Source organism: Phacochoerus africanus, chromosome 12, assembly GCF_016906955.1.
Source record: "Phacochoerus africanus isolate WHEZ1 chromosome 12, ROS_Pafr_v1, whole genome shotgun sequence".
In the NCBI taxonomy this organism is placed as follows: Eukaryota; Metazoa; Chordata; class Mammalia; order Artiodactyla; family Suidae; genus Phacochoerus; species Phacochoerus africanus.
In genome coordinates this window covers 39,202,295-39,216,554 of record NC_062555.1, presented here as the reverse complement: position 1 = coordinate 39,216,554, position 14,260 = coordinate 39,202,295, and the positions used below count along the sequence as shown (strand labels likewise).

The 14,260-nt window shown below is 41.6% G+C and overlaps 2 protein-coding genes across 3 annotated transcripts; one reads left to right on the top strand and one right to left on the bottom strand.

The window, feature by feature from the left end:
* Positions 1-1,604: 1,604 nt before the first annotated feature.
* TOPORS (TOP1 binding arginine/serine rich protein, E3 ubiquitin ligase) lies at positions 1,605-13,628 on the bottom strand. 2 transcript variants are annotated; one of them, XM_047754992.1, is made up of 3 exons: positions 13,432-13,628; positions 11,704-11,898; positions 1,605-5,430 (listed from the first exon to the last, which is right to left on the bottom strand). In XM_047754992.1, the coding sequence occupies exons 1-3, from the start codon at positions 13,432-13,434 to the stop codon at positions 2,488-2,490; spliced, it is 3,141 nt and encodes a 1,046-aa protein (XP_047610948.1). In that variant the 5' UTR covers positions 13,435-13,628; the 3' UTR covers positions 1,605-2,487. The 2 variants fall into 2 exon arrangements, with proteins under 2 accessions (XP_047610948.1, XP_047610947.1); XM_047754991.1 differs by lacking the exon at positions 13,432-13,628 and adding an exon at positions 13,076-13,202.
* Positions 13,295-14,029, top strand: SMIM27 (small integral membrane protein 27). The gene is made up of 2 exons (XM_047754993.1): positions 13,295-13,477; positions 13,806-14,029. The coding sequence occupies exons 1-2, from the start codon at positions 13,433-13,435 to the stop codon at positions 13,926-13,928; spliced, it is 168 nt and encodes a 55-aa protein (XP_047610949.1). The 5' UTR covers positions 13,295-13,432; the 3' UTR covers positions 13,929-14,029.
* The last annotated feature ends 231 nt before the right edge of the window (positions 14,030-14,260 follow it).

Below are 14,260 nucleotides of genomic sequence, written 5' to 3'. Positions count from 1 at the left end.
CTACAGCTCTGATTAGACCCCTAGCCTTGGAACCTCCACATTCCACGGGAAGCAGCCCTAGCAAAGGCAAAAAGACAAAGAAGTGAGGAAAAAGCTAAAGATGGACTGGAGTCTAATTAGGCAGAGATCTGTAATCCATATTATTCTGGACTTTTGTTTCCTTCTAATAAATATCCTATAATAGGAAGCTACTGAAGGATTTTAAGAAGGATAAAAGGAAAAAATAATTTTAAAAGTCTTTCGAGTGCTACATCAAGAATGGATGAAGGCAAACAGTGGATGCAGGCAGACTCATTATGGTAGTACAGGTGAGCAGTCATGGCCACCTAGACTGGATGACAGACAGACAGATTAGAAATATTCGAGAACTATTTTGTGGCCAGGACTTGGAAAATGGATGATAGAAACAAAGGAGGAAGAAGAATCAAAGACTTAGAAATGTTTGGCTTGAACACTAAGATGGGATGCCATCACATATTAAGATGGGCTTTCACTAAATATTTAACTGAAAACATTAAGATGGGTTTTCATTAAAGCATCATGCAAAGCAGATTGTGGAATAAAACAGCATTCTTACATATAATTAAATCTTACAATAATTAAGAAAAACCACAAAGTCATTTCATCATTTCAAAGTATATTCCTTGATCAACTACAGTCTTTCCACAATTTCTCAATGTCTGAGTTCACTAAAGACAATCAATTGTCAATTTTAAATTCTTGTCACTTTAAACCAGGCTCCTACTGCCTTTAGGATAACCATAAACTCTTTAAGCATGGCTTACAAAGCTTGGTTCCATATTCTGTCCTGTGGCTAAGGCTGCCTTCTTTTAGTTCTTGGATTATGCAAGGTTCCCCTTCTGCCTTTGGGTCTCTGCACATCTCCTTTGCAATAACTCTATTTCTAGTTAAAATCTACTTGTTCTCTAGATTTCAATACAACCATCATTCCCACAGGAGATTAGGCCCCCCCCAACGTATGCTCTTGTAGAAAGTTATACTTTCTCTCGAGAACTTAGTTTTTTTTTTTGTCTTTTTTGTTGTTGTTGTTGCTATTTCTTGGGCCGCTCCCACGGCATATGGAGGTTCCCAGGCTAGGGGTTGAATCGGAGCTGTAGCCACCGGCCTACGCCAGAGCCACAGCAACGCGGGATCCGAGCCGAGTCTGCAACCTACACCATAGCTCACGGCAACGCTGGATCGTTAACCCACTGAGCAAGGGCAGGGACCGAACCCACAACCTCATGGTTCCTAGTCGGATTCGTTAAGCACTGGGCCACGACGGGAACTCTGAGAACTTAGTTTTTAATATGCATATACACATATATGCAGGGAGCATACCTGCTTCTATCTAGCATGGAATCCCTAAAAACCAGTACAGAATCTGCCATGCAGCAGGCATTCCAGTTTCTGTTAAACAATGAACCAATAAGGCAGCAAGGCAAAATGACAGCTAAACTCAGACCTGATCCAAGGCCTGCTATTCACGGGCAAGCCTACATCGAGCTACAGACTAGAACAGTTTTTATCATCTCTGAAACAGAGTAAAACATAAACAAACATAGCCACTTTGTGGAAAAAGAACCACCAATGAGAAAGAAATCTGGCAAGGGTTTTTGTTTTTAGTAAGCTAAATGCTACATAACTGCATTTTGCTGAAGACAGAGAGCAAATAAGATACTCTTCATAACCATTAAAGAACTAAAATAATCACTAAAACTGTGAGGTTAAATGCAGTTCAGCTAAAACTCAGTATTTATAACACAAGTATATCCTTAACTATTTACAAGATTTTAGCTCTACTAAAATAATTTGATTTAAAAAACAATACTGCATAAGAAAATTTCTGGATTGTTTTAAAGTGTTAACTGTTTTATTTCTTTTGTTGAATACACATTTGCTTTACTGGCAGTCCAGATAAACAAGTATATAAAGGAAATATTTAAATTTTTCTTTTGGCAGGTGTCAAGATAAACCGTGTAGATTAAAATGCCTCAATTTAACCTGAAGAAATGGTTTTGAATCATATAAATTCTTAAGAAGAAAAATAAAGACTGTCCAAAGGGATTCTCCTAGTTTATAACACATTTCCAGAATAACTCTCAAAAAAAAAATTCAAAAATACTCATCAACTACTTTAAAAATATGTCAATACCATATGGCTTTATGAAATAACTTCTAAAATTTATATTTTTTTATTTAAAAAGGATCCCAAGTTTTAAATAAACTGCTAGCAATATCATTTTCTTCACTTAAAAGTGCATATCTCTGAGGGTGGGACATACATACTTTTGAACAAATAATGGTTTTTACAAATTTTTAACATACACACACAGACCAAAAAAAACCACTTAAAATATTTTTAAAGGAGAAAAGAGTTTTTACCAAAAGTCATCTTTAAATAGACTGCAGTAGATGACATTGTTTTTTGCTTGTCTTTTCCTCTTTTTATACCATCAGGATTCTCAATGAGATGCTTTGGCAGTTTTAAGACATATCATGGTCTCTACCAAGAGACACTGACATTAATGATGTCCGTGGCGACGGCAGCTGCCTTGACAGCTCAGTCTGAATCGAGCCATTACTGGACTGGTTCTCCAAATGAGAGGCAAAGGTGCTCTCTTCTCTCACATCAAGAGTTTGTTCAACTGAAGCTGCCTGGGGTGGAATATTATCTACAGTTTTGTTGGCATTATTCAAGTTGTTACTAAGTGTGGTGAAATCACACTCCTTGCTCAGGACACCAAATTCATCTTCTATTGTAACTACATCTTTAGTTTCAAATGATTCCAAGGAAGAAGCCAAAAATTCACTTTGCAGAGGGTCTTGAGGACCACTAGGGTCACATTCTACATCCTCCTTTACTTCAGAATCCTTATCACTGTCGCTATCAATGGTAATCACAACTGGGGAATGTGAAGCATTATCGCCATGGTGTTTCTTATGCTTCTTCTTATGTTTCTTCTTTTTCTTTTTATGATGTCTAGCTGTATCGGTAGCTTTCCCTTCATAAACTATCTCTACACTTAGGCTCCGGGTCCTTCTCCTTCTCCTCTTGTGTTTTGTCTCTCTGTCTGATGATCGGCTGTCTGAAAAGCTGTCACTCTCATTTTTGTAGCTTGCATCCAATTTTGATGAAGATTTTTGGTAATGACTTTCCTTTACTTTAGAAGCAAATTCACGAGATGGCTGAGCCATTTCGTTAGCACCTTCCAAATGCCGCGTTTTGTATTTTCGCTTCCCGCCAGGCTTTTCATTTCTCGTCCGGTCAGGCCCTGTAGATGCAGTCCTTGATCGAGTACTAGACAGGCTCCTTGATCTATGCCTTTCATAGTAGTAGTATTTCCTTTCACTGTGATTATTTTTTTTCCTAGCATTTGTTCTTTCAGAAAAGGATGAATTAATTCTAAACTCTGGACTTGAAGATTGTCTGGAATAATGAGCTCTGGACAGAGTCCTCCTCCTGTAAGATGATTCGTAGCCATCCCTGTCCTTGTTTCTACTATAGTAAGTATACTCCCACTTATATCTGCTTCCGTAATTATTTCTTAAATAGTAACGATCTCTATTTCTGCTCCGTGATCTTCTTTTACCATGATCACTGCTACGAGATCTTGATCTGCTTGTGCTTTCACTACTTAGAGACAGAGTCTGGCTTCTTCTAGACCAACTGCTATCTCTAGTTCTTGACCTCTTTTTGTCTCTTCTACCTCTAGGTCTGCTACTCTCCCTGCTTCTGGATCGTTTGCTTTTCATTCTTTTCTTCCCATGATGCTTTCTACGATTCTTCTGATCATGCCCACTCCTACTCTGGGAGCGTGAATCTGAACTTCTCGATCTTCCCCTCCTTCTGTGTCTGTGGGCATATGGGGAATATACTCTGTCTCCTCTGATGGATGAGCTCAGGTCTCTGGGAGAGGACAATGATGTAGAGTGTTTCTCTTCTTTCTTTGATTTGATTCTTGTACCAGAATCACAATGACCTTTATTTATTTGTTCATCCTTTCCAAGGACAGACCTTGGAGATGAACATCTGCTAACATCACTATCACCAGAACTGTAAGACTGTTCTTGTTCTTGTGTCTTCACCGTCTCCATTTTCTCATAAGAGCCTAATTCCTCAGAATCAGAGGACAGTTCAACAAGTTCTGGGGTCCTCTCAGCTAGTGGCTTAACAAACCCAACAATAACACAATTATCTGAAGAAGAATCACTGTCATTATTTAGGTCTTCATTGCTTTGTACTCCTTGTATCTGAGATGTGGCTCTTCCTGTTACAAGCTCTTCATCTGAGCTATCAGAAGTATTTAAAAGGGAAGACATGGAAGCCTGCACCTGCTCTGAGCTTGAATACGATGGCCCTGGAGTTTCATCATCCCATGGTGCTTGACTAACAGTGGCTACATTAATATCTAGCTCTTGGGTCTCAGCTTCATCTGGAGATATTGTTATGACTGAAGAATCAGAATGGCTACCTTCTTCATATGAAGGAGCAGGGCAATCATAATTTGCATGCTGGTCAAAAGCTGCCATATTAAAAGGAGATCGAGCAAAACTGATAAATTCATGTATAAAATGCTCAGTCCGATTAAGTAAAAATGGCCTTAAATCAGACACAAATGCCTGACTCTCCAAGTCATAACGAGTAACATTGCTCATGATGATGTGCTGGACGATATTCACCAAAGATCCATGAGCTCCAAAGAGAACTGTGAGTTCACGTTTTAACCAGGGGACTAATCTGTGAAGGCAAGCTGGATTTCTACGGAAAAATTCAGCTGAAATATCCCTGTAGCGACCACCATCTTCAATATTTCTAACTCGAGCACCAGCACGATAAAGAGTTCGCCTAAAATTAATAATATCCTGTTCTTGAATTTTCCGCAAAGATCTTTCGTCTGCAGTTGTTGGCCTCCTCACTGCAATCTGTCTCATGAATGGAGAAATTTCACCATCTCTGGATCTTGCTGAAAGGCCTAACCCTTCAAATAGTACTCCACTATCTGGTGGAGTTGTTGTTCTTCTATTCAAGGGACGACTAGGTGAATAAACAGAAGCACTTCGTTCCCTTGTCATAGTTGTACGGTAGCGGAATCTCCGAACATCAGGAGTAGCAAAGGAACCATTGTGTGAAGGCCTTAGGACATACTCCTTGAAGTCATCTTCTGCCCTCACAGAATGGAAAATAGAATCAAAGGGCTGTTTACACAGTGGACATTCAGCTTTGTTTTTTGACCACTCCTGTACACAGCGAAAACAGAACTTATGTAAACAGCGATCTAAGTAAGACACATTATCAAATCTATCCAAGCATATAGGACACTTAGAATCAGGAGATGCATCAGCTGGAACTGTTTGCTGCAATTTGCTAGTGCCTGCTTTAGGTGAAAAGTTGTCCATTTTAAATTCCTTAGCGGCTGATGCCATTATCTGTAAAAGGGAAAAAAATATATCAGTAACCTGATAAAAGAGGAATGACTAAATCTGAAAAAAAAATGCAAATGACTAAAACACACTTTGGTGAAAATAGCTGAGTAGTTCACTATCTTTGTAACATAAAAGGGCAGTGTAGCATAGTAACATAGTACTTAAAGCGCAAGATCTAAAAGTCAGATTTCCTAAGTTTAAATCCTGATTCCACACCAGCAATGTGACTGAGAACTAGTTACTACCCTCACGCTTCAATTTCACCTGTAGATCACTGATAATACAATCTGCTTCACAGGATTTGTGAAGATGCTTTAAAAAAACCCAAACCCTTAGAAAAGGTGCCTGGTACTTAGTAAGCTCTCAGATATTATGTAATATTCTCTTACTCTTTAAAAAAATTCGAGAAATATTTGAACTGTACAAAAAATTACAAAAGAAAATATACCAAGTATCCATGTATCCACCACTCAGATTTAACAACTAACATTTTCTCATGATTATCCCAGATTTTTTAAAATGTTATGTCCTCCTCCCCCAATCCTCTAGAAAACAAACCCCCAAAATATCAGAGTTCTCAGTTGGAGTTATTTCTGTGTAAGGTCTTATATCTTTCATACATATGCCTCAAAAAATACGGACTACTGATTTTATTTGTGGTAGGTATTACATATGTCCCTTTAAAAATAGCTTTAGTGAGAAAATCTGCACACCAGAAAATTCACCTATATTTAAACTAGTTCTCTACTTTTGGTGGATCTTTCACACACAGAAAAGGATCTTTTAGTGAAGACTAAATGAAATAAGTAAATGTAAAAAGCACTCAAGAGCAGTGTCTGGTTGTAGAAACTGCTGAGTAAATGTCAGTTGCTGCTATTACTACACTAGTATTATACTACACTATTGTTACTCCACTATGATATTCAGTTCATCACTGACTCCTTTCGGCATCCCTACGAAGCTTTTTTTCAACTTTTTATTTGATCCAGTCAACTACAAAGTATCCTGAAATCATGCTTTCAGTCCCCTTATCTTTCCCCACAAGGATCACTAGAATCTTAAAGACTAGTTTTGTTTTCTTTAAATTTATCAGTTTATATTGGTCCACAACTTACAAAATGATTTTGCCAGAGCTGAAATCTAATTGCATTCATTTTGGCCTTGTTATCCTATAAAATCTCTCTTCACCTGCTTTCTATACTAATCATTTACATATGGCAAATATTAATTTCTTTCTGTATGTTTTCTTGGGCTTATTATCCATCTTTCTCCACCTCCTTTATTATAGGAAGTCCAATTACCAGTCACTGTGCTGTCTAGTCAAATAAAATTCGAATTTTCTAAACAAGAGACTCATTGGCCATATCCAGCCAAGAAAATTAAAAGAAATAAAATCCACAACAAAAACCTATGATTGTAAAATATAAATATTTCATCATAGATTTCAAACTAAACTTGCTCATCTAGGGCACCTTAGCTTTCTTAAGAGCCATAACTTACTAGGAACCAATTAATACTGAATGAGTTTCTTTACAGGGTCCAGATACTTCTAGTCCTCTGTTTTCTAGCACAGAAGTATAAAAATTACCACTGTTCTTAAACATAATGGAATAAATACATTAATGCCAACTGTATTTTTGCTAAGATATTTAAACCCTGAAATCTTAATACTGCATAAATCCTCAGCATTCCCCCTACTTCAAATATTTTTAAGTTCTCCTACTCAAGGAAGAAAACAAAACAAAACAAAACAAAACCAAAAAACCCCCTAAAAATAAAAGCCTTTAGGATAGGAGACTATGTGTGCATTAGGGGAAGGAGTGAAGAGTGGAGAGGACACTGGAGAGGTTATCAGACCTGGATTAAAGACCAGGTTTCACCTAAAACAAACTCTATATACTGGGGAAATCCACATTAATTCTGGACTCTAGTTTGCCTCTCTATATAAGAAAGGGATTAGACTTTCAAAAATGACTGTGAATTTCAAGTTAATACCCTTTATCTTCATTTGTTTCTTTGAAATATGGACTCTATATGAATATAGACTCTAAATGTTTATTAAACATTTCTAGTTCACATAAAAATTACAACCTAGAATGAATTTATTAAAAATTATTTGGGGAGTTCCCGTCGTGGCTCAGTGGTTAACAAATCCGACTAGGAACCATGAGGATGAGGGTTCGATCCCTGGCCTTGCTCAGTGGGTTAAGGATCCGGTGTTGCCATGAGCTGTGGTGTAGGTTGGAGACGCCGCTAGGATCCCAAGTTGCCATGGCTCTGGCGTAGCTGGCGGCTACAGCTCTGATTAGACCCCTAGCCTGGGAACCTCCATATGCCACAGGAGCGGCCCAAGAAAAATGGCAGAGAGACCAAAAAAAAAAAAAAAAAATCTTGGTAGTAAATTTAAAGTTCAAGTGAAACAAAATCTCAATTATAATGTTTAAAAAAATGGAATCTTAGTCCTCCCTTCCTTAGTTTTATAAGCCTGTTAACCAATTTGACAGCACAAATCAAAAGAATGATGAGTAACATCATCCACATCAGGTAAAAGGAACAATTACTAGTTCTGGTCTGTATTTCTACACAGGAATATCTTTAGCTACAAAGAAATGTATTCATCAGGAACATCAAGTAATAGCAATGAATGTAAATCACATTAGTGATTTACTCTTTCAAAATCACCACTATATACTAAATTTAAAATATATGCTAATTCACATGACCCAGTACTCCACACCTATCTATCCAAAAGAAACAAAAACACACAAAAACTTGTACGTGAATATTCATAGCTGTGTTTGTTATAATAGCTTAAAAATGGAAAAAAACGGAGTTCCCTTCATGGCTCAGTGGTTAATGAACCTGACTAGGATCCATGAGGATGTGGGTTCAATCCCTGGCCCTGCTCAGTGGGTTAAGGATCTGGCACTGCCATGAGCTGTGGTGTAGGTCGCAGACTTGGCTTGGATCCTGTGTGGCTGTGGCGTAGGCCTACAGCTATAGCTCTGATTCAGCCCTTAGCCTGGGAACTTCCATATGCTGCAGATGCGGGCCTAAAAAGCAAAAACAAACCAACCCAAATGTCCATCAACTGATTATGTACTATCTCTGTACAATAAAATATATGACAATAAAAAGGAATAAAGTACTGATACATAACAGGGATGAACCTCTGCATTATGCTAAAAGTAAAAAAATTAATCACAAAAGACCACATGCTATTTTATGTGAAATGTAGAGAAGAGGCAAATCTATAGATAGAAAGTAGACTGATGGTTGGTAGAGGGGGATAAAGTTTCCCTCTAGGATAATGAAAATGTTCAATTACATCACAGCTGCACAATTCTGTAAATATACTAAAACCCACTGCATCCTCTACTTTTAAAAAGTGAGCTTAGTTCCTTTCGTGGCTCAGTGGTTAACGAACCCGACTAGGATCCATGAGGATGTGGGTTCCATCCCTGGCCTTGCTCAGTGGATTATAAATCCTGCGTTGCTGTGAGCTGTGGTGTAAGTTGCAGACACAGCTCGGTTCCTGAGTTGCTGTGGCTATGGTGTAGGCTGGTGGCTACAGCTCTGATTCAACCCCTAGCCTGGGAACTTCCATATGCCGAAGGTGCAGCCCTAAAAAGACAAAAAATAAATAAATAAAATTAAAAAATAAAAAGTGAGCTTATATCGCAACAAAAATTTTAAAATAAATACAAATAAAGGTATAAAACAAGGAAGGCTAAAAGAGATATTTAAGATTTGTAGGTTTGGGAGTTCCTGTCATGGCCCAGTGGTTAACGAATCCGACTAGAATCATGAGGTTGCAGGCTCGATCCCTGCCCTTGCTCAGTGGGTTAAGGATCCAGCGTTGCCATGAGCTGTGGTGTAGGTCGCAGACGCGGCTCGGATCCCGCGTTGCTGTGGCTCTGGCGAAGGCCGATGGCTACAGCTCGGATTAGATCCTCTAGCCTGGGAATCTCCATATGCCTCGGGAGCGGCCCCAGAAATGGCAAAAAAACAAACAACAACAACAAAAAAAGATATGTAGGTTTGCAAGAGGAGTTCTGGCTCACATAGCAAAGGTAGACCTGATGGTAGATTTAATGTTACAGGTTCTAGAAGAAGGCTGTGATAAAGGTTTCTCTACCCTAGTACTCTAGGAATAATGACTTCAAATGAATTTCCTCACAAAAGAGAAGATTAATCAGCTCTTCTGAACACTTTTCCTTAACTGCCTCCCAAATTCCACATAAAGTTTACCATCTTTAGGATAAACTGATTAAGCAAAACCTTCCCTTACACAGATTCCGAAATGTGTTGGCTTTACTGGGGCTAAGAACCCTTCATATCACATTTTGGGGGGAATTTCAGATAATCAAAAAGCATACATATCTAGGGAAAATGGATCGGAGGGGCAGGTGGGAAGTGATAAATAATCAGGAGTCTAGAGTCTAAATTAGACCACGGACTGGGCATTTAAAAAACTTCAGTGATACAAACAAAGTAGGATTTCTCTGCAGAATTAAATATTTAATAAAGCCACACTTCCTTAAAAGTTGTCTTTTACGGCACTCCTTAAATTATCACTATATATACATACAATTTAATCACTTGTTGATTACATTTGATGAAGAAATTGATGTTAATTCTAAATGCAGAGCCAGGGCTGAGAATCAAAACCACTTCTTAGGGTGTAATCTGGAGAAAGTTATTTATTTCCTCAAAACCTTACATTTTCTCAATTCTAAAACAGGTTAAGTAACAGTACTTAACTAAAAAAAGTGGTTGTGTGAAGGGATATATTCCATGTAAACATTTGGCACAGTACTTGGTGTGTAGTAAGAACTTTTTTTTTGTCTTTTGTCTTTTCAGGGCTGCACCTGCAGCACATGGAGGTTCCCAGTCTACGGGTCTAATTGGAACTACAGCTGCCAGCCTACGCCACAGCCACAGCCACGCCAGATCTGAGCCACATGTGCGACTTACACCACAGCTCACCACAACACTAGATCCTTAACCCTCTGAGTGAGGCCAGGGATCAAACACGCAACCTCATGGTTCCTAGTCAGATTTGTTTCCACTGCGCCACAAGGGGAACTCTGATGTGCAGCTGTACAGTAAGAACTTAATACTGTTTTTCTACGTTATGTGAAAATAAAGTTAATCTTGGTCGTTTCCATCACCCATGATGGATTATAAATGCCCAGAAAGATGACAGTCTGTAACAACTAAATGATCTTCATATTAATATCAGTGTTGCATTTAACATATCTAAGCAAAGCAGCTAAAATGGGTTCACCAAGTGGATGAACTAGAAATATACCCCGAAGTATTAAAAGTAATCTGGGCCTTATCTTTTTTGACAGTAAAGAAATCACTGTACCTTTCTGAACTGTAATTTCATCACCAATCCCAAAGAAATCAAACAGAAGTTATAGAATCTACTGACCATAACACAAAATTTAATTTCATTTCCAGCAATTAAAAAGAACTACTTGGAAACCATTCCCCTCTAAAGCCACTCATTCCAGATAAGACTGCTTTGAGTGACTGTGCAGCTGTCAAAGTCATTGACTAAAAACAAGCAAAAACCCCAAACTCTCACCGGCTATTAAATCTTCGATAGCTTTGTAGTTATTCATCTTAAAAAAATCTTGAAAATTACCTACCAAAAATTCTATCCATTTTTGCCCTCAAATCACTATTTGTTTTATCTCAGTACTGCCCCCTTCCAGTCTACCAATCAGCAGCCCGTGAGAAAAGCTGCACTGACTTGATGAAGAAGTCACAGGCTCAAGGGATGTAACAGTACACAGACAACTCCAACAGCCACAGCGACAGTCCCTTCCTTAGGGTGAGCACCGCGTGCATTACATAATCACAACAAACTAAAATATTGTTATTCCCATTTTAAAGACATACTCAGAGAGGTTAGGCAACCCATCCAAGGTCACATCTCTGACAGAGGTGACGCCACGATTCAGACTCGACTGTTTTGTGTTTTGTGTCAGGTTTTTCCCCTACGACCAAGCTCCATCTAGTACACCGACGGGCTCGCGCTCTCGGTAGCGCTGCTAAGAAACGCAGCCCTTCCCCGCCCACCCGAACCGCGTGGATCCACAGGTGTGCCGCAGGAGCCGTTGTCCCGGACCCCGGCCCGCCGGGTCGCGACGGCCCCTCAGGCCCGACTGCAGCTCCCGCGCCCCTGGGCCTCGATGCGAGCGGGAGCTTGGGCTCGCCCAGCCCTTCCGACCTCCGCGCCCCATTGTTCCCGATCTCACTCACCTCGGAGGATGCCGGTGCAGGCCCGGCTGGGGCGCTCGTGGCAAGCTCCCGGCGGCCCAGAAAGCTGGGTCGGTGACGGCAGGACCCACGAAGGCGAACCCGGCGACTTCTCCGCCGGCCCTCAAGAGCCGGAGCGGGCGGGGGCGCTTCACCCTCCTCGCGAGACAGCGGAGACCCCGGCGGCTGCTGCGACCCCTGTGACGTAAAGCGATCATCACCAATGGCAGCTTGGAGGCGGTGGCAGAAGGCAAAACCCACTTGGCAGGCCCAGCGCGTCAAAACACAGCACCCGCCAGCGTAACGCATGCGCGGTGGAAGACGCCAGCAGCGAGGGCGGGGCCTAGCGCACTCAGCCCGGGCCCGGCCCTTCCCCCACCGTCCACCGCCCTCCGCCCCAGGAATGGGAGCGGCGAGAGCACCCCCGAGACAGAAATCGCTACCACAGCTTCACTCCTGTTACTATCAATCTCTCGGGGGGGGGGGGGGGTGGACGGCGGACGGCGGGGGGTTTAATGTTCGCTTCTACCTTACCCGGAAGACACGGTAACTAGTTCTATCTCCTTTTAAACCTCACCAAACTCTGAGAAGTTACTGAAACTCTCTGCTGTACAGATAAAGGAACGGAGCTACACGGAGCTGAAGAGACTTTCGGTTGCAGTTACCAACCAACACCGGGATTCGAATGGAATCCCAAGTCCGAGGTTTACAGTCTTCAGAGACAGAGATCTATTCCAGTCTGGGGATAAACAGGGATTTTACCTATGACCACAGAGCCTTGAAATCGTCCCCAGATAACGTTTTCCTCCTTCCGCACTCCCCGAAAGCTGGATGAAAACTCTGTGCAGTTGATAACTGAGATACTTAGAGACAAGACGTCTAGAGCCTAAAGCGGTCCGTTGCCCCATTCAACCGTTAGGCCTCAAATGTGCGCGTCACAAACATTCTAGAGCTGAACTTACTACAACGGCCCGAGTACAGAACTCCGTCCTTTGGCTTAATATTTATCTTATCTTGCTACCGTTCTGAGCACAAATGTTCAACCAACACTTGTTGATTGGCAGGTACATTAGGCTAGGTAGTCCGTGCCAGGTGACTTCTTTTTATAAGTATCACTGACATCAACAAGCCACCGCGTTCTCAAAGACTTTTTAAAGAAGCTCAATTAACAAGGACTCCCATAACGATGAGTTAGTTAACATAAAAGCGGGCGGCATTCTAGCTTACTTCAAAGATAAATATACACGAATGACTACCTATGTTGTGGGAACAAGTCCCGGAGGAAACATTAATTCTTCCACCGCTGGACGCCGGTGTAATATTTAAAACGTGGATTTTTTTTTTCAAGTAAACTTTTAAATGCACACGACAGTACCTTATCCTGCATTAATACTGCACAGCAACTGAAGGAAGATCGGCTGACGACTCAAGCCTATCCCTCTTAGCGGCAAAAACAAAAAACCCACTTTGGAAGTAAATAATTCCTCGTTTCTCCCACCTCCTCCCTCAAAGGCGGGCTAGGCCGCCGTCACGTGACCCCGCCCCCAGCTCCGGGCGGAAGAGGCCGGCCGCTCGATGGGAAACGCGCGCGGAGGCGACGGGGCGGGCGCTCGCGCCCGGCTGCAAGATGGCCGCCGCTGCCGCCGCCGCCGCCCGGCAGCCACCGCCCGGGAGGATACTACAAGGCCTGTAGCTTCTGCTCGTGCCCGTGGACCGCCGCCGCCTCCTTACCATGAAGCCAGTGAGTCGCCGCACCCTAGACCGGATTTATTCAGCGGTAGGTCCCGGGCCTGGCGGGGCCCCAAGGGCTCGACTCCTGCGGCCCTCGGGTGGAAGGCCCCGTATTTCTTCAGCGCCCAAAAACTCCAAAATCCATTCCTGAATTAAGCTTTTCACTCTCTCACCTCGACTCCGCCTCTTCCTGGAGGACACGCTCTTCCGCTTCTTACGTCAGGGCGGCTTGGTGTACTCGCCTCCGGAACCCCATTTATTCAAGTTTGTTATTAAAATTTCCACCTTGGCAACGTGCAGGTCTGTCTGATGGGGGCGGGGAGGAAATGCCACTCACGTGTTTTTGCTTTTACTCCTTTTCTTGCATTTTTCAGTTGCTCCTCGCGGTCGTACTGCTCTCATGGGGATATGTCATCTATGCATCAACTGTAGCTGCGCGGCGACAGCTAAAGCAGGAACACCCAGACAAAATGTTCGGGACGAATGAACATTTGTAACGCCTCTGAATTTAATTCTATGCATATACAGTTCTTTACCTCATGCTTATCGGACTCGTCTTGATTCACAATAAAATCCTTAATACAAGTTTCCACTTTCATTTTGGTGTAGTCTTTTGTAATAACCGTTAATGTATTAATTAATTTATCAAATATTTAGGGGTTTGTCTTTTACCATCTCGTATAACAAAGAACCTGGATCTGACAGCCTTTCAAGCTAGTTTCTAAAACACTTTTGAAATGCCTCAAAAAGCCTTCTTTAAAACAGTCTGTAGTTCCCATTATGGCTCAGCGGTAACAAACCAGGCTAGTAGCCATAAGGATGCCGGTTC

What these genes read in the sequence shown, in the direction of transcription:
- SMIM27 (XM_047754993.1), top strand. Translation starts at nt 13,433, where the DNA reads ATGAAGCCAGTGAGTCGCCGCACCCTAGACCGGATTTATTCAGCG. An exon ending in TAGACCGGATTTATTCAGCG is followed by an intron (nt 13,478 to 13,805) that starts GTAGGTCCCGGG and finishes TGCATTTTTCAG; the next exon opens with TTGCTCCTCGCGGTCGTACT.
- TOPORS (XM_047754991.1), bottom strand. An exon ending in CTGCACCGGCATCCTCCGAG is followed by an intron (nt 5,431 to 11,703) that starts GTGAGTGAGATC and finishes TCCCTTTTACAG; the next exon opens with ATAATGGCATCAGCCGCTAA.